The following is a 22,421-nucleotide window of genomic DNA, read 5'->3' as shown; positions in this document are numbered from 1 at the left end:
ATCACCCCTTCTCTCTTTTTCTCCCTTCATGCTCCCCTACCCTTTGTCTTGTAGGATTTTTTCTCTTCTTGCTGGTGGTTTCCCTCTCACTATGTGGTTTATTGAATTTCTTCGGCTAATTACTGAAGGTTGGCCAAGTCTTCTCCACTCAGTTGCTTGTGTTATCTGTTAAACATTTTCAATTATGGTGTACTTTCAATATTATTTTGTCCTGGTTTCAGGTATATAGCATAGTGGTTGGATAATCATATAGTTTACAAAGTGTTCCCCTCAATGTTTCCAGTACCCACCTGGCACTATACATAGTTATTTCAATATTATTGACTGCAGTCCTTATGCTGTACTTTGACATTCCCATGACTGTTTTGTAAGTACCAATTTGTACTTCTTAATGCTTAACCTCTTTCATCCGGTCCCCTGAACCGCCTCCCTTCTGGCACCATCCAGTCTGTTCTCTGTCTATGAGTCTGTTTCTGTTTTGTTTGTTTGTTTATTTTGCTGTTTAGATTCCACATTTAAGTGAAATCATATGGTATTTGTCTTTCTCTGTCTGATTTATTTGGTTGAACATAATACCCTCTAGGTCCATCCATGCTGTCACAAATGGTAAGATTTCGTTCTTTATTATGGTCAATAAATGAAGCAACAGAAATTTATCATTCAGTGAAAACCAGGGTAAGAACTCGTTTACCCCATTGATCCTCGTCTTCTGTACTTGGCTAAGCAGTATTAATAATCATCTGAAGAGACAGTATTTTTAAAATCCCTGATGAAAGTTGAAGCAGAGGGTTGTGTGAAAAGGGCAGACCAGAGCCAGATGCTGAGTAAACTGAAGCAGGTTTGAAAAACGTCAGAGAGAACATGAAATTCTAGTTCTCTTGTGCAAACATCATTTGTTTTTAAAGAATATTATGGAAACTGACTTCTGGAGTTTTCAGAATTCAGAATTCGCCCCCTCCTACCCCTTATAAAATTGGTGGGAGCCATAGAAAGCATTCTTTTCTTTTAGGAATATAACTTTCTTGGGGCATAGTTAATAAAGAAAAACTGAGATGCAAAGATTTGGGGCTTACTTTAAATCGTATCCTTCTTTGTGGATTGAATTCTGACTTGAAATATCACGGGAATACCAAAAAAGGATTTGGAAATAATGCCTGGAGAGAAACGTGTCTTCCCTGTGCTGATTTTATTCCAGAACGACCCACCCACAATAGGAAGCGGGGCTTCAGCATGAGAAGACTTTTCTGTTTTACTTGACTTGGTTCCAGTCATCTATAAATTTATTCTCCATGCTGTTTCCAAGCAGCAACCAAGAATCCACATTTCCCTGGTTTGTTTATAATTTATAATTTAGACTTCAACTGCATCCACAAAAGGCTGAAGGCAGCTCGCAGCAGATGACGTGCTCCCAGTGAGGCTGTTGATGTGGGAAACAGAAAACAAGGCGGGGATGAAGGGAGACAACCTGCCCAGCCACTTCTGGTGAAGTTACTATGAATGAGGGTTACGCACAGCAATGCCTTTCATGGGGCCAAGGTCACAGGGTCACCGAATTGGTTATGTAATTATCATCTAATAGTTCTCCAGAAGTCATAAACCTTGGTTGGGTTTTGAGTTTTCAGAGGAGTTTTGCCGGGCAATGCGTTAGCAAAACTACTCTTGAGATTCCCCGCCTGGTATTTAGGATTTCATAGAAGGCACGTAAACACTCAGCTTCCATATTTGCCAACAGCAGAGCCATCCATTCAGTGCCACCTCACCCCAGCCTAGCCCCGTCGTGAGGACCCTGATAATTTAATGTAGTTATTAATCAGGCCTAATAGATACTTGCCTCATACCATCGCTCTCTGTTCCTTTCCTGGGACGAGGGGCAAGGAGGAGTGATATTGAATCCTTCAACACAGTGATTGAGGGCTTATTCTTTGCTAGGTCCTGGAGAGCCAGGGGTGAACCAGGCCTAGTTGGTTTCCATTCTTCGTGGTCATATATAAAAGTGGGGGTGGAGAGGATGTTGTTTGCTGTAAATTAATAGTTGTGCTCAAATAAAAAAATAATGAAAAACTGTAAAACTGTCCATAATAGCCCCGGCATCCCAGGCACACATGGACTTCCATCTGTCCTAAGGACATTTTGATAAGAGTGCTTCCTGGCGTTCATTGAGGTTGTCCTCATCTCTGGGAGAAATTCAAATGTGTATGAATGCATGTGAGCAGCAATGAAACAAAAGAACCAAGTATGCACAAGGTTACCATGGGAACAAGCCCCTTTTACTCCAGTTTATTCTTTGTGGCAGACTCAGATGGTAATTTAAATTCTCATTTTAAGGAAAAACTCAGTCTTATGGTATTAAAATCTCAAGGACTTGAAAAACATTGTTTTCCTATCTTTGTAGGGTCCTGTTTGTATTTCTCCTGGCTTGTGCATTATCACTGAGAAGGAAGGACGAAGGGCACCAGACCCTTAACTGCTACAGCGGCATCTTGGGGCACTTAGCTCTGTAGTCTTTCTGCCGCTTCCTTCCCTGGACCACTGCTCTGCCTTCCTCCTTTGGGATTTGCCGGGAGCCTTGAATGGAAGGTGTCTGTGGGGAGGGAGCCGGAATTAAACCTAAGAAAGCTCTGTGTTTGGTGGTAGTAAGGGTAAGAAGACCCTTAGTTTATCTCTTTCACCTCAGTCGCTTCGCTTCTTTCATGTGTCCAGGCTGATCTTAACGGCCTGATAAGAATCTTTGAACAAAAACCATCCTAGAGATTTGAAAGATCAAAGAGTAGCTATCAGAATGGGGAAGGAGGGCTTCCAGGATATTTTTGCTCAGAATAAGATGTTTTTCTTTCACATTCCCAAACACCTTTCATTTCAACCCTTCCCCCTTGTTATCATTCCGGAGATACAATTTCAGAAGAAAAAGTAAAACTAGAATGCGAGAAGACATACAGTCTGTTAAGAGAGAAAGCTGGTGAGATCTTTTCCTGATCGGGATGTAGGGTATACTCATTCAGAAAGAACAGTTCTATATTTTTGTCAGATTAACATTTCCTAGCAGTGATAGTCTGGGGAAAAATTCATAGATGAGCTTCATCTTCCTCATCGTCAATGCTGATGGATGGATAACAGCTGCGTGGAGGGCAAATTCTGCAGCTGGGCAGAGTGCCACCCTCGGTTGGTGATCCTGCCACCGGTTAGAGGTGGTACTCTAGCCATGCGTTTGCTCTCCCTGATCCAGTGTCCTCAAAGAAATTCAAAGAAATCGATGCTGATCTTGAGTGTCAACCTGGCCACCAAGAACCCCCACCCCCCACCCTCCCGGCCCCAGACAAACAAGCCCCAGGCCTCACGCACAGCGGAACATAAATTCATTTGGGTCGAGGACAGAACGTTCTGTTGCTGTGCTGTTGGGAAAGTGTTTCCAGCAGCACATAGTTCGCTGCCACTTATCTGGACGATTTCTTTGTTTAGTGGAGATATTTTATTATATAACAGCAACTTAGACATCTGAAACCTGCTCGGTATGTTTCACGGCTCCAGCAAACGAGAGGCTGACCCTCTCCAGTGGAGACTGCAGCCTCGGAGACTGACAGCTCGTTAAGGGAGGAAGAAATCCAGGACTGACCGATGTGAGCGTGCTTTAGGCAGATGGATATTGATGAGGGAAAAGTACCTGGAAAGGATGCCGTTCTGAGAGGGTGCAGGGCAGTGCTGACTATAACCAGAGCCCTGCTTTCTGTGCCTCCCTAACTACAGAGCTGAGTGCGGATGGGATGTCTGGGAGGGTGGGGGGGAGGCGGGGGGATGGGTGCCGGGCCCTTAGCCAGCCTGGAATCCTCCTGGAGTCTGGTGGGAGAAGTGCTGGTCTGCCCAGGTATTTTAGTAAGCGCAGCTGGCATGGAAGAAATTTGGGTTGGATTGGGTCTCCTTCTAGTGACCTGACTTGACAAGATTGTAAAAGTGTGCTGGGAGTTTGTATCTTCACTGGGAACCCAGTTTGTGGTCACTAAATATCTGCTGACTTGATTAGAGGAGAGCAAGACAGAGCAATTTGTGGGTGTTACATATTTTTTTTTTGGGGGGGGGGGTAAAATAGCAGTAGAACAAAATTACTTGGACAGGTTTCATCTTTATACTTTTCGGTTTAAAACACAAAATTGAGTCATTCCGTCAAATAGTTGACCGTCTCCCATGTTCCAGGTACTGTGTGACCAGGACCTGGGTATAGAGTGTTGTACAAAACAGGCATGGCATCCCTGCCCTCTAAACCTTGCTAAGAGAGACAAATGCAAACAAATTCATAGTATAATTAATTATAATCACAGTAAAGATACAAAAGTCTTAGTGTAGGGGTTTATAAAGACATAAAATAAGGCCACAGGAGTCAGAGAGAGAGCTTCTTGGAGGAGATGAAATATAATCAAGATTTGAAGGATGAATGGGACAAAGAGGAGGGTAGCAGAGAACAGGGAGGGTCCAAATGAATGGCTCCCAGGGTACTTGCGAACCTGTCATTGCTCACACTGTGTTGACCAGGACCAGAACCCATCACTGGCCATGACCATCCTGATTGTTTTCCCAGGGGCTCACCTGTTGACTCCTCTGCTGTCTGCTGGTCTTGCTGTAGCACAAATCCACTGTGCACGTCTTTACTGTTGACATCCATAATTTACTTGCTCAGATGATGCAACAGCTGGTCTTCTTGGAAACGAATAGTATTTCTTTTTCCGTTCAGCAGTTAATCTTGCTGGATGTCCAGTTTGAGGGCTGGCCAGTTGTAACAGGCAGGCAATAGCAGCAGGCACCTGTGAGCAGAGGCCAGAGGTGCTCACAGGCTCTGGACTCAGATAGGCTCTGGCTCTGGGTTCAAACTGAGGCTCAGTTGTTACACATTTTGACGTTAGGGCCCCATAGGTTGGTTTTCTTATCTGTAAAATGAGTATAAAGGCCATCTCACGAAGTAGGCTTGAGGAGTCAATTAAATGAGATAATATATGGGAAGCATGTAGCACTGTGCTTGGCACATGAATGGTGGTTATAATTATTGATGACTTGCTCCCTGACATTCACTTAAACCTGCCATCCTGTGCTAGGCACATGGAAGGAGATTTCGTTGGTTGACTAATTGAAACAAATTCATTGTTTGTATTAAATAAGTCTTAATCTCCTCTGTAGATTGGTGGGTTTACCATACAGGCATCAAGAGCTATCAGGAGCGTTGATATCTGAGGTGTCAATTACATTACCCGTTGAATTTTAAGAAGGCTGTTAGTAATGGTATGAGGGCATTTACACCTCACATTGGTAGGTCTTTGCTGCCTATTCCATCAGAGAGAAAATGATGTTAACAAAGCAACATGCCCTGCGTGTATCGGAAGCAGCTACCTCACTGTTTGTTGACTTCGTTTTTCCCCCTCAGAATGCAGTGCCACATTTAAAACCATCCCCTTGATAAAGCAACCACAAGAAACCTGAAGAAAATACAGCCCCTGCAGTTCTAGGAACTATTAGAGGGGAGGTTATAGACCATGAGCAAGCTCTTCAAACATGGACTTGTAGTTATCATCTTGAAGCCCCGCCTCCTGGGAGGCTCCCTGGCATTCTTGGTGCACTGACCATTGTATGCACCGCCCAGGAGCTCACCTGAGCAGGCTGCAGTCATTGGACGCGCTCATTTGAAGTTGAGTGTGATTGTGCCTGGAATGGTGAGTCAGCAGTCAAGCTGGGCTAGCGTGGGTGCCTGGTTAGGAGGCAGTGTTTTCAGGAAGCCTTTTCTGGTTATCGGAGGTTTCTCAAAATCTAGACTTCAGCAATGAGATTAGGATTTTGGTAGAAAAAAAAAGGAAAGAGAGGTCGTTTACATGATTGGTTGTAAACATGGTCATCTTGGTAATGCTACAAAGGGGAAATAAGGAATGTATTGTCCCAGAAAAAAAAAAGTATAGCGCTGAAACATATTTCCATTAAAAAGTCCTTCAAATAAGCCAAATAACTTCACAAAATGTTTTAACTTTTGCGTCAGATTTTATATGAACCAGCAGCATTCTTGGTTATGAGAATAATACCTCATTCTTCAGTAATAGTTTCTTGGTCTTTTTGAAGCTCCACTCAGTAAAATATGCAAATTTGCCAAAATAACCAACAGATAATTTAACACAGAAAGCTTTAAATTGTATATCAATTGTGCAAATGTCAAAATAAAGGACAAGGGGCTTAGTTTATATTTAATCAAAGTAAGTAGCATAAACAAATATATCATCAGTGCTTTGTTTTTAATCTTGTACTTTGGCAAACCTTTTAACTGTGATAAGTGAATTTTCCTTTCATTGGGAAAAGCCAAGTTACTGTTGTTTTTGGTTATATAGCTGCATTCTTTCAGATTGTAACAGTTAGCTAAAGACAAGAAACTAAAGGATATTTGCCTCTAAGATATTTATTTCTTAGATTTACATGATAATGACCTTGTGCGTGGTTTCTTGTTTTTTTCCATTTTCTCTGAACATTTTCCTCAAAGCTGCTTGGAATTAAAGTACAAAAATTTTGCATTTATATGAAAACCATCTAACAGTGAACTAGACTTGACTACATATTATCTAGATTTGCTGGGGCTCAGAATTCTTCCAGATGTGTGTTTTCAGTTGTCCATTTGACATTTCCAAGACAAAATTAAACTGTGCTTTCTTCTTGCTTCTCCCCTCTTCTCCCAATTCCCTGTTAATGACTCACCTTGATGACCAGGTAGAAACCTTAACTAGAAATCCCAGCATCTTCCCTGACTTTCCCATCTAATGAGTCTCTCCATTCTATTAACTTCCCCTCCAAATTGTTACCCTAATCTGTGTCCTCTCTTTAATTTCCCACGGCCAGGCTTTATCGTCCCCTGCCCAAATTTGCCACCTCACTGGCCTGCTTGTGGCCTGTCTCTCCCCACTTGTAATCCATCCCTCCACTGCCCCATGTTTCCCTGTCTGGTTGGGTAATTTTCTGGCCTCAACACCTCTAGCAGATTCTCACTGTCCACAGAGTAAGCCCAAACCCCTCAGCCTACAGTCAAACCTTTGCCATCAAGCTCTGACCTGCTTTTCAGCCCTCATTCTCTGCCCCAGCTCCTCCTGTGGTCCACACCTCAGTCTCACTCACCGACCCACCTCTCACGCAAGATTCATGTCTGGGCCCACGTAGTTCCTCCAGCCCACAGTGCTGTGCCCCCAGTGCTCCCAGCGATGACATCCTTATCACTGAAGACCCGTCTCATGTTGACTGTCAGTCACTCTGTGTCTCTGTTACAGACCTTGAATTGTAATTAACTGCTCCATGCCTCCCATGGGCCACTCAGGAGGGAAGGCTCATTTCTTACTCAACTTTCATTTAATGAAATAATTTCCCCTTGACAATAACTCAGCAGCTCCTCTATTACTTCTTGGTATCATACTATCTTTTCTTTATATACACTGACATTGGCACAGAGACAGTGAAGTTGAAATTTCATCTCTAGGTCTATACCTAACCCAAAGATTTGAAAACAGGGACTCAAGTGGATACTTGTATGCTAATGGTCAGAGCAGCATTATTCACAATGGCCAAAAAGTGGAAACTACCCAAGTGTCTGTCAACAAATTAATGGATAAACAATAATGGTATATGCATATAAAGGTGTATTATTGAGCCATACAGAGGAATAAAGTTCTGATACATGCCTCAATATTGTCGAACTTAGAAAACATTACACTAGCCCAGCCAGCGTCTCTCAGTGGTTAAGCGTTGACCTATGAACCAGGAGGTCACGGTTCAATTCCCGGTCAGGGCACATGCCCAGGTTGTGGCCAGACAAAAAGCACAAGTATTATATGATTCCACTTATATGAACTATCTAGAATAGTCACATTCATGGAGACAGAGGTAGGTTAGCGGTTACCAGAGGCTGGGGAGAGAGGGAAATGGGGAGTTATTGCTTAATGGGTGTAGCCTTTCTATTTAGGATGATGAAAATACTTTAGAAATAGATCATAGTGGTGATTGCACAGCATTGTGAATGTAATTAATACCATTGAATTGTACACTAAAAAAAATGGTTAAAATGGCCAATTTCATGTTATGTATATTTTACAACAATTCATGTAATTCAAAAACTACCACCAACACCCTTATGCACATCCTATATAATAAAACCCTAATATGCAAATCGATCGAATGGCGGAACGACGGGTCGCTATAACACACACTGACCACCTGGGTCAAGCGCTCAATGCAGGAGCTGCCCCCTGGTGGTCAGTGCACTCCCACAGGGGGAGCACTGCTCAGCCAGGAGCCGGGCTCACAGCTGGCGAGCGCAGCAGCGGTGGGGGGAGCCTCTCCTGCCTCTGCAGCAGTCGGACATCCCCCAAGGGCTCCCGGACTGCAAGAGGGTGCAGGCCGGGCTGAGGGAACCCCCACCCTGAGTGCCCGAATTTTGTGCACCAGGCCTCTAGTATGTTATAAGCAAAAATGTTATATTTTATATCACCTATGTCTATCATTCTTATCTTCCGAATATATCTTAAGTTCCTTGAAGTCAGGGACAGGTCTATATAGAAAATGTCGTTTAAGAAACGTAGCTTTGTTTTGGAGTTTGGAGTGGTTGTTTTTGAAATTGCTGAAACTTTCCGGATGGGGGTTATTTTCTTTGAATATTAAAAGACTCAGTCCTGACAAAGTAATATGAAGCTGTTGACTGGATTTTGGAGTCTTCCAGTGTGTTGTCTGGACTAGTGGCTAAGGATTGTGCAGATTAACCATGATACCACTGAAAGGAAAGGCAAATAGTCCAGCAAAGTTTTCCCTTTTGCTGTTTTAAACCAGGGGCTTGGATGAGTAGGCCAATTACAATCTGTGGCTGGGATTTAGATTGATTATTTTCTCTAAGTCCTTTTTAAAGGAAATACAAATGTAGGGGTTTCCTCAAAGTATAAAATGATTTGACTCTTCTAGGAAGTTAAATGCATTTGTCTCTTAACCTCTTACAGAAACTTTAAAAAATAATAGATAATGATGACAAGCTGATAATACAGTTCATACTAAAATGAGTTTTATGTACATGTAAATATATAAAAACAAAGCTTCTTAATGTCTTGTTTTATTTCCGAGTGCCAGGATTTTGTATGAAAATAACAGAGACAGAAATGTGAGAAAATGTTAGACCACATTTACGATGATCTTGTATAAATTTCTGTTGTCTCATTCGCTATCAGCCTTGAATGTTGTGTGATGGAGTCCAGCCAGCTGACTGGTCAGGAGCAGTGAGTGATGTGCTAAATGCTAAAGAATTTCCTGAAAACAAAATCTCCCTAGTATCACTGTTCCAGAAGTCAGCATTAGAAATTATTGTTGATGTCACCTTCCTCACATTTTTGGGGGAAATGATTGGGTCCTTGTGGGATGGTTATTTCTAATAGATTTTCCTACCATTTTAAATTTGGACAGTAAGTAGGCTCCAGGGCAGTTCTCTAATTTTAGTATTCACTCGAGTCATCTGGAGATCTTGCTAAAGTGCAGGTCCAGATTGGTGGAGGTGAGTGATGAGGTTGTGCATTCCTGATGTGCTCTTAGATGACACCAATGCTGCTGGTCCATGGACCACATTTTGAGCAGCGACACTGGGTAGAAACCTATGTCAGATACCTGAATTTGTTGTTCTGTTAACATTGGATGCAGTCTTTGGTTGCCAGATAAAACACAAGATGCCCATGCAATACTTGACACATAGTTTACTGAAAAATTATTCATTATTTATCAGAAATTTAATATTAACTGGACTGGACACAATATATGCACATACAAATACACATCCACTCTTAAGTCTGGCAAACCTGAAATTGCAATCTAATTTATGAAGACACTGAATATCACGCATATTATTAGATTTAAAATAATATGATTACTTTTATTTGAGAGAAAGGACACATAGAATTAAGTTTATTTCATGCTTGGTTTTAAAGTACTTATTTCGATGTTGTACTCATATGCTTTTCAGTATAATAAAATATGCAAGCATCAACCTCTTCTCCCTCCTCCAATATATAGGGAATTCTTGAAAAATGGTGAAATCTGTATATTCTAAAATTTGTATATACCTGAAAATGTAGAAATGAACTGGATTATCAGTGTTGTAAAACCGACTACTTGAAGTGATAAGGTATTAATATGACAGCTTTAAATGTAGAGAATTTTTATAGTTTTTGGCTTGTGTCTCTTTGAGTTGGTACTGGTACTGTTGCTATTTTCAAACCCTGTATAAAAGCATCACATGAGATAATCTGTTATTAAAGCAAATGGAAGAAAGCGTAAATGCTTTTGTTGTTGTTTTTTTCAGATTCTTTACAGAGTTGGAAGCAAGACATCAGAATAATATCTTCATAGATGACATAAGTGACATTGTGGAAAAACACACGGCATCCACGTTTGACCCATATGTGAAATACTGTACAAACGAAGTCTACCAACAGCGAACACTGCAGAAATTGTTGTAAGCTATGTTAAATAGTACAGTTTTAATTATCCAGCCTTGTTTTAATTAACTCACATTGATTGAAATTAATTAAGCTCTGAAATCAATTTTGTGTGATGGAGTCCGGCCAGCTAACTGGTAAGGAGCAGTGACTGACATGCTTGACGCTAAAGAACTTATTGAAAACGAAATTTCCCTTGTAATTGTTCCAGAAGTCAGCACTAGAAATTGTTGATTTCATCTTCATCGCATTTTTTGGGGAAAATGATTAGGTCCTCATGGGATAGTTATTTCTAATAGATGGGCTATATCCCAAGGACAAATGTTTAAGAGGATTGCTTTCAGGGTGAGTGTCCTAGTAGAAAAATCTAGTCTCTGGAAAATTTTCTCTCTAAAGCAATTATGAAATAATAGTTTGTTGTTTTCCTTTTTTTTGACTTTTTAAAATTGAATTTATTGGGGTGACATTGGTTCACAAAATTATATGTTTCAAGTATACAACTCAACAAAACATCATCTGTACACTGCATCATGTGCCCTTCACCCAAAGCAAAGTTTCTTTCTGTCTCCATTCTCCCCTCCTTTGCCCACCTCCTCTTATCGCCCCCCCCTTCCCCTCTGGCTGTCACCACTCTGTTGTCTGTGTCCATGGGCTATGCATGTATGTTCTTTGCCTTCTTTCATCCAGCCCTCCAAACCCCCTCCTTTCTGACAGCTGTCAGTCTGTTCCGTGTATCCATGCCTCTGTTTCTATTTTGTTCATCAGTTTATTTTGTTCATTAGAGTCCACATATAAGTAAGATCATATGGTATTTGTCTTTCTCTGACTGGCTTATTTCACTTAGCATAATACCATCCAGGTTCCTCCAAGCTGTTGCAAACGATAAATTTATACAAGTAAAATAGAAGAGATTGGCCATTGGTTGATAATCGTTTAAGCTCAAATGGGGCCTCCTTATACCAGTACTATTGGGCCTATGCCACCCCCCCTCCCCGCCCCCCTAAAACTTTAACTGGCCATTACATATTTTGCCTGAGGCCAAGAGAGAGTTTTCGAGGAGGCTGAATAGTTAGTGCCAGGATCCAGTTTTCTCTAGGACTCTAATCTTCTTCCATTCAAATGACAGCTCTGTTAAGTTGTTTGTAGGAATTGCTGATTTCCCCTTTGGGTAATCTGAGAAGCAAAGGTCTGAAAGAAGCCATGGGGAGGGAGGGAGTTCTTAAAGACTTTAATTATGAAACCAAAAACAATTAAGCTTTAAACTTCTCTCCACAGCTTTTGTCTTTGTCCTACTTAGGTTTAAGTTTTGGTGTGGTGTATATTCCATCTCTATCCATGAGAGAGTCAGCAATTGTTCAGTAACGTCTATATTGTTCTATTTTCGGGGGCTTGTTTATCACAAGTAGCTGCATTTGTGCATTGCTGTAAACGCAGCTTGGGGGTTACTGGCTGTTATCGTCCCCCCACTGGGATTTGTGGCGTTTTCGACCTTGGCTGGGAGCTGTGGCCTGGCTGGGAGCTGTGGCCGGCTTCTCTGCAGGGTGTGAGACCTACCAAGGGTCGGTGATGAGTCATCACCTCCAGGCTGCTTGTAGAACCAGCCCCTGGTTGGTGAGAAGGGCTGGTCTGCCCCTTCCCTCTCCACGTCCTCATGTAGCCCTTGTACAGGGTGGGAAATCCAGCCGCCAGCTCCAGAGGAGGTTTGCAGTACAAAGCGGGGTTTGTCGGCACTACTGACATGTGGGGCTGGATACCTCTTAGTTGTGGATTCAAGGGTCCCAGGTTTGATTCCCGGTCAGGGCACATGCCCGGGTTGTGGGCTCGATCCCCAGTAGGGGTCGTGCAGGAGGCAGCCGACTCATGATTCACTCTCATGGATCTCATAGATGTTTCTCTCTCTCTCCCTCTCCCATCCTTTCTCTCTAAACAAATCAATAAAAACACACAAAAAAACCAACCTAAAAAAATGTGAATAGGAGCTACTGTGCATTATGTAACTTTTAAAAATCGAGGTTTTCTTGAAATTAGCATAATGAAACCATCAACTGAGCTTTCACCTGGACACGAGTGTCTGGGTTCTCAGGAGCTGGGTACAGTTGTGTGAATTTACATTTAGGACAGTGACATTCAACTTCACCTGCACTTTGGAAACTCCTGGGAATCTGAGAACCAGCAAAAAACAAAGCCCAGGGTTCACCCCAGACTACTTAATCAGACTCTTTGGTGGGGGGTGGGGGAGGAGGGCTGGACTGGGACCTAAAGATGCAACTGGTTTGGAGTTTGATTTTTTTCCTTGAACTTTCTAAAAATCTTTCCAAGCAAGTAGGAAGGAAAACTTAAAACTCCTCATTGTGAGAAAATGAAATTAAAACATTTCTATGACATTTCTTTTAATTTGCTAATCTGGGTATTTCCTAATTTATTTTTAGCAGACTTGAAACAAATAATTGAATTTTGGGACCTTGTTTATCACAAGGCCTGAGGATATCCTCGCTTGAAGATATTTTTTATCGATTTTTAGAGAGAGTAGAAGGGAGGGGGAGAGACAGAGAGAAACCTTGATGTGAGAGAGACACATCAATTGGTTGCCTCCCACACAAGCCAAGCCCTGACCAGGGTCCCAGGGAGGGATCCTGCAACTGAGGTACATGACCTTGACTGGAATCAAACCTGGGACCCTTCAGTCTGCAGGCTGACACTCTATCCACTGAGCCAAACCGGCTAGGGCAGTGGTCAGCAAACTCATTAGTCAACAGAGCCAAATATCAATAGTACAACGATTGAAATTTCTTTTGAGAGCCAAATTTTTTAAACTTAAACTATATAGGTAGGTACATTGTTATTAACTTAATTAGGGTTCTCCTAAGCTGGCCTTTGCTAAAAACGTCCTCAATCAGATTGAGGTACGTTCGCTGAGGTTGACCCCTTCCAACTCTCCCATCCACACTCGCCTTGTATACTTGTTTCGTCTATTTCCTTTCTGAAAACTGGCTTCTGCGCATGGGCCACGAAGTTTCAATCGCACTGTACGTGTGGGCCCGCACGTGGTATTTTGTGGAAGAGCCACACTCAAGGGGCCAAAGAGCTGCATGTGGCTCACGAGCCTCGGTTTGCCGACCACTGGACTAGGGCAAAATATACACTGAGTGGCCAGATTATTATGACCATCCCATCAAGTGAATTAGTTATGCAAATAATAATAAAACCTGGAGAGTATTTGCTTAGGAAGTTTTCAATATTCAGTATTTTTGGAAGTGTCAATGAAGTACTGATGGAGTGGTTGTAATAATCTGGCCACGCAGGGTATATATATGTGTAAAAAGGTCACAATTGCCACTGTGCTGCTTCTTGCCCCTCTCCCCCTTCCCTTGCCCTCCAACGTGGGGTTACATTCAGGACCACCCTTTCCCAGCCCCCTCCTTGCAGTCACAATGGAGCTCCTCACAGCTCCTCTGGGGCTGAAGTGAGGTGAGAGATGCAGGGGTGAAGGCACCCACTGAACGTCAGAAGACCTTGGCTTGACTTCTGTCTTTACCAAATACTAGGTCTATTATTTGGCAAGTCGGGGACCTTTCTGAGGCTCCATTCTAATTGGAATCCCCTCTTGACCTTCCTTAAAAGTTATATGGGTGGTCCCGCATAAGATCGTCTATGTCAGTGTATCTTGCTAAACGTTGTGGCAGTATTTTACTGGTTTTATTGTCACTGGGAGAGAAGAAACACTGCTGACAATGGTCTGTTTTCTGTTTAACCAGACTCTTTGGAGGTGGAGACTGGGGCCAAAGGGATTTAAAGATGCAACTGGTGTAGACTTTGATTTTTTTCCTTGAACTTTCTAAAAGAAATTTTTAAATGAGTAGGAAGGAAAACTTAAAACTCCTCATTGTGAGAAAACGAAATTAAAATGTTGTGGCAGTATTTTACCGTGTTTATTGTCAAATTTTATTACAAATTAAAACTAATTTGTGATGGATGCGTTCACCATTCCGACGCCATTGCCTCATCATTTGTTTACTTTCCACGTCTATAAAATTGTAGCTCAGACATTTTCATCTCATTGTTCATACTGTCACCTTAGACTCATATCTTACACTCAGTCTTGACTATAAAAGGCAGACAAGCCATCTATGTCTACCTATGTAATTATGTGTTCATGTTGTATATATTTAAAAATGGTTGGTGATATCTGAAATTATCACAGTATTCTATACTACATTTTTTTATTCTTAACTTGAGGAGACTGTCTAGTGAAGTTTCTTCTTTTTTTGTTTTCCCTCAGAGCCACCAATCCATCTTTTAAGGAAGTGCTGTCAAGAATCGAGTCCCATGAAGACTGTAGGAACTTACCCATGATCTCTTTCCTCATTCTCCCCATGCAGAGGGTGACTCGCCTTCCCCTGCTGATGGACGTAAGACTTGATTGGGTGGCTCTTACCTCTGTGGGTAGCCATAGTGCCATAAACCTGATTAAGGAAATTATTCTTCTTCCACTTAAATTGATGCCTCACCCCTCTATAAAATCTCCCGATTAAGTGAGAAGTTGCTATTCGGCTGGAAAGTCTCACTTTTGTCTAGTATCTTTAGGAATCGTGTTCAAGTTAGGTTTGTGTGGTCACTGAAGGATTTCGATGACATCACTCACTGAATACTTTTTGAAATGGGAAGAATATTGACTTCTTGAAGTCAGGAGTCCTGGATTGGGTTCTGGCTGAGCCATGAGACCTGTGACCTTGGGCAGCTCATTTAATCTTTTTGGGCCCCCGTTTCCCCAGGAGGCACTCTGACACGTAAACCTGATGCGGTGAAGTCCTGTGGCTCTGGAGTAAGACAGATCTGGGTGCAGGTTCTGTCTCTGCCACTGACTAGGTGATCCTAGGCAAATTACTTATCTTATTCTGAAAATAAGGATAATGGTACCTGCAGGGTTGGCATGAAAACGAATGAAATAGTAAATGGTAAGTGTGACAATAGACAGTGTTTCTTGACTAAATTAATAATATAATATACAGGCCTATGCTGAGTTATATTTAATACTCGAGGCCCGGTGTATGACGTTCGTGTACTGTGGGGGCAGTCCCTCAGCCTGGCCTGTGCCCTCTCGCAGTCCGGGACCCCTCGGGAGATGTCTGCCTGCTGGCTTAGGCCCACTCCCCGCCTAGCCTAAGCCGGCAGGCCGACATCCCTTGAGGGGTCCTTAGTGCTGCTGCAGAGGTGGGAGAGGTGCCCACTGCCACCACTGTGCTCGCCAGCTGTGAGCCCAGCTTCTGGCTGAGTGGCGCTCCCCCTGTGGGAGCGCACTGACCACCAGGGGGCAGCTCCTGCGTTAAGCATCTGCTCCCTGGTGGTCAGGGTGCATCATAGCAACTGTTCGTTCTGCTATTTGGTCGATTTGGATATTAGGGTTTTATTATATAGGATTGTGACTTTTTCGAAGATACCTTCAAAGAGCAGCTGCTGTGCTTTCTTCTGTGAGATTTATCAGTAGTAAAGAGGTCATTTAAAACAAGATTTATATTATGTGACTTCTAACACTTTTTTATGGAACTTTGAGTTATATAGGGAAACATTTCAAACTTTACTATTTTAAATAAGAAATGGGTGCTTTCTGAATGTCAACTTTCTTGGAGTATTATGAATTTTCAGGGTTCTTTCTTCTTCTTCTGAAAATACATTTTAGCCATGTTTCCTTAGATTCTGTATATACTGCCATCTCTCAGCCTTTCATATTCTTCTCTGTTTGATTTTGGCAAAATTGCTTGAATAGATTAGTACCCACAAAATCTAACATACCATGTTGAGTGTTTATGCCATATTGTCCAATGGGCTCTAATATTTTTTTTAAATTTTTTAAATATATTTTTATTGATTTTTTACAGAGAGGAAGGGAGAGAGATAGTTAGAAACATCGATGAGAGAGAAACATCGATCAGCTGCCTCCTGCACATCTCCTACTGGGGATGTGCCTGCAACCCAGGTACATGCCCTTGACCGGAATCGAACCTGGGACCTTTCAGTCTTGAGGCCAACGCTCTATCCCTTGAGCCAAACCGGTTTCGGCGGGCTCTAATATTTTTTAGGGTCAAAGACCCTTTTGAGATTCTGAGTAAAGTGTGGTCATTCTCCCTAGGAAATTCAGTATGTACAACGTTTACATAAAATTGAGGTGTGCAGAGACACTATGAACTTAGGGTGCCTGCTCTCAGGGACATAAGCCAGTATTTTTCAAACCACTTTCATACCCCTTAGTCTGCCACAAAATCGACTTTTGAAAAATGAGCACTGTTTAAAAAAAAATTAGAACATACTCTACATGACATGTATATGGTCCATAATGGGGTTAAGTATTAATTTCATTAAAAAAAGCCTTGTTTCATTTTTGTTTGCATGTGTATTGGTCACAGTGTTAAATGTATTTCCTACAGTGGGTCATAGTCAAAAACATTTGAGAACCATGACTATAAACCCACAGATGGCACTGTCTGTGTTTCTTCTGACACATCACATGTAACAATCCAGACACCTGACCTCAGGTGTGTAGGCCTGGTACTTACCCCATTGTAGGGACCAGGGGTTTGCTAGACCTAAGTACCTTCCACCTTCACCTGATGCCCACTGCCCTAATCTGTTTTGTGAGAGAGTCTGGACTTCAGACATTATCTCTTCAATGTTACTTCATTTGGAGATTTAAACTTGTTTTGAAATTATTTAAACTTGAGATGAACAGTTTTAACACTTAAAATAGTTTTGTTGGTTTTGAATTGGGTGTAGTTTCAAAAGTTATGTGTAATTTGGTTTACCTTGAATTCACCTTCTTTGAGCTCAATTTTACTATCTCAAAAATTGCAGTATGAATATATCAAGAGAAAATTTAGCAGCCTTTTTTCTTGATATTTTTATTCAGTCATGTTATATACAAAATTAGTTCACCTCTAATGATGATTATGATGATAACAATTAAAGTTATTTTATTATTTATGGATGGCCTACTATATGCCAGGCACTCATAAAGCACTTTACATGTATTATCATTTAGTCCTTGCAGCCATCTGGTGACATAGCTGGCATTATTCTGAATTTATAGATGAAGAGACTGAGGTTTATTGAGACAGAAGACTTACCCAAGATCAAATAGCTAATAAGGGTCAGAGTTCAGATTTGAAATCGGGTTCATCCACCTCTGAAGTCTATCCTCTTATTTAACTGTTTGTTGGATTCTGTGTGTGTAAAGACTATTTCATAGTTTTTTCATTGGATGTTAATGTCATCATCATACCCATCCATAATATTGTGTTCAGCATTGTGAAGTTTGCTATGAGCGGGAGGGTATGTCTGGGCATTGGTTTTATTGTACTTAAGAAAATCAGTCAGTTAATTTTCTTCTTCTTTTACTTTATTACAGACTATCTGTCAAAAAACCCCGAAGGACTCTCCGAAGTATGAGGTCTGTAAAAGGGCCTTGAAGGAAGTAAGCAAGGTAACTGTTGGGTAGCTCCTCAGACAGTAAAGCGCTCAGATCGCTTGGAAGAGAATGTGTCTGGGTTTGCTGCTGGAAACGAGGTCATTTGCACAGCATTCTTTAGCGAGCTGAAAAACAAAACGATGTTTGCTACACTCAGATGAAATGTGCATTTTTACCATGTCAGACAGTCTTGTTTTAAGGGCCTATAGATGTCTCATTTTTTTGTGGTGTCTGAATAGCTGTTTATTTCCCCATTAAATAAGTATTTATTGCATGTCAACTACTGTGCCAGGCATACCAGCCCTTGAAACTACGGTGATGGTTAGCGGCTTTTTAAAAATTACCTCATTAACATAAATTAAGGTGTTGTTTAAAAGGACTTGTTATAAATAAATATCGTATTATGACTAAAGATGCCCCTAATGGCTCCTATATAGGAAATTACAAGGGTTTTAGATGCTCTGTTCTGGGAACTATGGACAAAGACCAACTATATGTTTCTTATTATAAATCACAATGTCCCAGGCCATCATTAAAGGACTGAATGCCTTCAGTTGTAGATCATTCATTATTTCTTTTTTTTTTTTAAATATATTTTATTGATTTTTCACAGAGAGGAAGGGAGAGAGATAGAGAGTTAGAAACATCGATGAGAGAGATACATCGATCAGCTGCCTCTTGCACATCTCCTACTGGGGATGTGCCCGCAACCCAGGTACATGCCCTCGACCAGAATCGAACCTGGGACCTTTCAGTCCGCAGGCCGACGCTCTACCCACTGAGCCAAACCAGTTTCGGCCATTATTTCTAATTACAGTGAATGTCCCTGAGCCTGGCCATCCTTGAAGAGTCACTGACCATCAGGTTCCCCCTAAATCAGTGGTTCTCAACCTGTGGGTAGCGACCCCTTGGGGGTCGAACGACCCTTTCACAGGGGTCACCTAAGACCATCGGAAAACACATGTATAGTTACATATTGTTTTTGTGATTAATCACTATGCTTTAATTATGTTCACTTTGTAACAATGAAATTGGGGGGTCACCACAACATGAGGAACTGTATTAAAGGGTCGCGGCATTAGGAAGGTTGAGAACCACTGCTCTAGATGAAGGCTTCCCTTTACTAGTCCTATGCTTTCCACTGGGCTTAGAATTTGCCTTTGACCTTGGTAATCTGCCTCCAGCTGCTCCGACTTGGCAAGGAGGCGAAAGGTGCAGCGTGCCCTGAGGCTGGGTGAGGGTTTGGGTTGAGGCAAGCAGGAGGGACGGAGGAAAGGAGCAGACTGCCCAGGAGCTAGGGACTGGGCCTGTGGGAGGAACCCGGTGTGGAGGGTGTGATGTAATAACTCATGAAAGACATGTGTTCCTAGAAATTTTTAGGAGACTTTCCCCCCCTGTCTTCACTTCCTAATGACCCCACTTCTCACTGAGGACAGTGTCTTAACTGTGTAAAAGTGAATTCTTCAACCGTCAGAGAGGAGTCTGTGGAGTTTCCCCGGTGCTAATTACTTCCTGCGAGAGATCTGCTTTTGAAAATGGGGTTTCTCTCCTCAATCCCTCAATCCTCCTTATGTTTCTGTGTTCCCAGTTGGTTCGACTGTGCAATGAAGGAGCCCGGAAGATGGAAAGGACAGAAATGATGTACACAATTAACTCCCAGCTGGAATTTAAAATTAAGGTATGTCCGCACTTCCTCATAAACAGATTTATTACTGCTCTTGCTTAAGTCTTCTGTAAATATGAAGACAGTCGAGGGCAACAGAAGTGGATAGGATTTTGTTTTTCAAAGAAGGACCATACATTGATTAGAGAGAGGCTGGTGGAGAGAATAGCAGATGCTGAGGGAGATTCTATTCTGCTTATGCCGGATAAAGCGACCTTCCCATAAACCACAGTTAGGTATTATCTGACGAGAACATTTTTTTCCCCCAGGAAGCCAGCAAACTCGGGAAAAAGGTAGTTAAAAATAATAGAACTTGCCCGGCTGGTGTGGGTCAGTGGTTGAGCATCGACCTATGAAGCAGGAGGTTATGGTTCGGTTTCTGGTTGGGGACAGTGCCTGCGTTGTGGGCTTGATCCCCAGTGGGGAGCATGCAGGAGGCAGCTGGTCAGTGATTCTCTCTCATGATTGATCTTTCTATCTCTTTCTCCCTCTCCCTTCCTCTCTGAAATGAATACAAATACGTTTTTAAAAGCGAATAGAACTTTAGTATGGGAAGAAGCTTTCTTTCAGATTCTCAAAGTGTCCTACAAAACAGTGGTCTTGTATCTGATAAGGACACTCCTTGTCCAGTTTGCAGAAACATTGTTTGTGGATTGTTCTTTGCAAATTTGTTTTTCTCCCATAGTTCTTTATTGACGATGTGCTGCCCGTTACTGCTTGTCTGACACTGCTCATGGGCAGATGACAAGATGAAAAAGAAAGAAAATGACAGTTAATGGTTGTAAATCTTGGCCATGCTCAGTCCTTTGGTTTAAAGCTGAGTTCTTAATGGATGTGAATGATCAGGATTGGCGTTCTGTTTTGTTTTATTACATGTAAATTGTGTTAAGCAACTTAAAATGACAGGCCTTTTTTAAAATTTATATTTAATTTTTTAAATATATTTTTATTGATTTCAGAGAGGAAGGGAGAGGGAAAGGGAATCATTGAGCAGCTGCCTCCTGCATGCCCCACACTGGGGATCAAGCCCGTAACCTGGGCTTGTGCCTTGAGCAGGAATTGAACTGTGACCTCCTGGTTCAACGCGTAACCACTGAGCCATGTGGGCCAGGTTGTTTCTTGTTTCTTTTTTTAAAATCTTCTTTTTAAAGATGGCAATCCCCTAACCATTTGTCTTTTTAAAGATGGTAAATTCCTTCCCTAATCATGTTTTTTTTTCTTCCTCGCTGAAAATCAGTTGATTTAAAATATCTTTAAACTTTATTTTTCTAGAATGCAAAATTAATATGTAATTGAAAAAAGCTTACCCAGGGGTCCTTAAAAGTAAGTGATTAACATCAATTGAGTTCATGAGTTTAACGAGCACCTTATTTGTGGAAAGCAGTAGGAAGAACAAAGATGTAATCCCTGTGCTTGGGAAGCTTACAGCCTCACAGAAAATTACAGAAATGAAAAAAAGTTAGTAGCAAAGTCTGCAGCTGTCACAGTCGATGGGAGACTGGAAATGGAAAGGATAATGGTCAGCTCTAGGAGTGAGGGATGGAGGGATGGGGAGCTTGTATCAGGTAAGGCTTCCTACGCCAAATCCAAGATGTAACACAACATGAAAAACTCCAAGGCATTAAGAAGTCTTTGGACTGTAGAAGACAGTTTGATGTTTCCTCAAAAAGTTAAACAGAATGACTACATGACCCAGCAATTTCACTCCTAGGTACATACCCAAGAGAACTGAAGACAGTTGTTCATTTAAAAACAAATGGTCATGGTAGCATTATTCATTATAGCGAAAAACGTGGAAACAACCCAAATGTCCGTTAACAAAATTGGTGAGGTGATAAACAAATTGTGGTATATTCATACAGTGAAATAGTATTCAGACGTAAAAAAGAACAAAGTCCTCATAGATGCCACAACATGGATGAACCTTGAAGACATTATGCTAAATGAAAGCAAGCAGACTCCAAAGGTCACATATCGTGTAATTCCTTTTCTATGAAATGTCCAGAATAAGCAAATCCATGGAGTTAAAGTAGAATCATGGTTGCCGGAGCCTTGAGGAAGGACAGAATGGAGAGTGGCTCAAGGCATACGGAGTTTCTTTTTAGGGTATTGAAAATGTTTTGGGATTATGTAGGGCTGATCATTGCACAACATTGTGAATGTACTGAAAGCCACTGAATTATTTGTATACCTTTAAATGGTTAAATGATCATTTTTGTCTCAATTCATAAAAATATATATTTACTCTTCAGCAGTTCTTTCTTGTCTTGCTGGCTCATAAAATTAGTTCAACTTTATACTGAGGCTAGTTTTCTAGGATGCCAAATAACACAAAAAAGGATGAAAAGTCTTTTCTCCATAGGACTTACATCAGTACCTTTAGGGATATATTTTTATTCATGAACTTTTTTTCTAGTTTTTTATTGACACCTGAATTTTTGTCTTAGAGTTTCTGAATTCCAGGAATTCACTTATGCCCATTTTGGGTTCTTCGGATTCTTTTCTCTTGGACATTCTCATAGTTTCTTTTTCTTCTTCTTTTTTTTTAAAGAATGAGTTTCATCTTCTAATAAATTCTGAAACAAAAAAAAACATTTATAATATTGGATTTTTGTTTTCAAAAGAGGCGTAGACATATTGAAAGCCACTGTCCATTTTAGATATTCCTTAGATAGTGATTTTTGCGTAGTGGAATATGAGGAGCCTAAAAAAGTCAATGTATTTTAAAAACAACAAACTAGTTTTAAAAACTTTCTTTCCCCCGCACCTAAACGAAGAACTTAACCATAAAACTGTCCTTGGTTCATACTGTAGGGTTACATGCAACAGC

At 41.4% G+C, this 22,421-nt stretch overlaps 1 protein-coding gene across 1 annotated transcript in view; it reads left to right on the top strand.

Moving 5' to 3' along the window:
- The window catches only part of ARHGEF26 (Rho guanine nucleotide exchange factor 26), a 109,566-nt gene that overhangs the window by 58,256 nt on the left and 28,889 nt on the right, over positions 1 to 22,421 (top strand). The window contains exons 6-9 of the mRNA XM_006754877.1: positions 10,334 to 10,486; positions 14,749 to 14,878; positions 17,869 to 17,943; positions 19,517 to 19,606. Coding sequence (XP_006754940.1) covers positions 10,334 to 10,486; positions 14,749 to 14,878; positions 17,869 to 17,943; positions 19,517 to 19,606 — 448 coding nt within the window. The remainder of the gene's footprint in view (positions 1 to 10,333; positions 10,487 to 14,748; positions 14,879 to 17,868; positions 17,944 to 19,516; positions 19,607 to 22,421) is intronic.

Source organism: Myotis davidii, unplaced genomic scaffold (genome assembly GCF_000327345.1).
Source record: "Myotis davidii unplaced genomic scaffold, ASM32734v1 scaffold153, whole genome shotgun sequence".
Classification (NCBI taxonomy): domain Eukaryota; kingdom Metazoa; phylum Chordata; class Mammalia; order Chiroptera; family Vespertilionidae; genus Myotis; species Myotis davidii.
The sequence above is the reverse complement of the archived record's forward strand: the minus strand, read 5'-3'. Positions and strand labels throughout refer to the sequence as shown.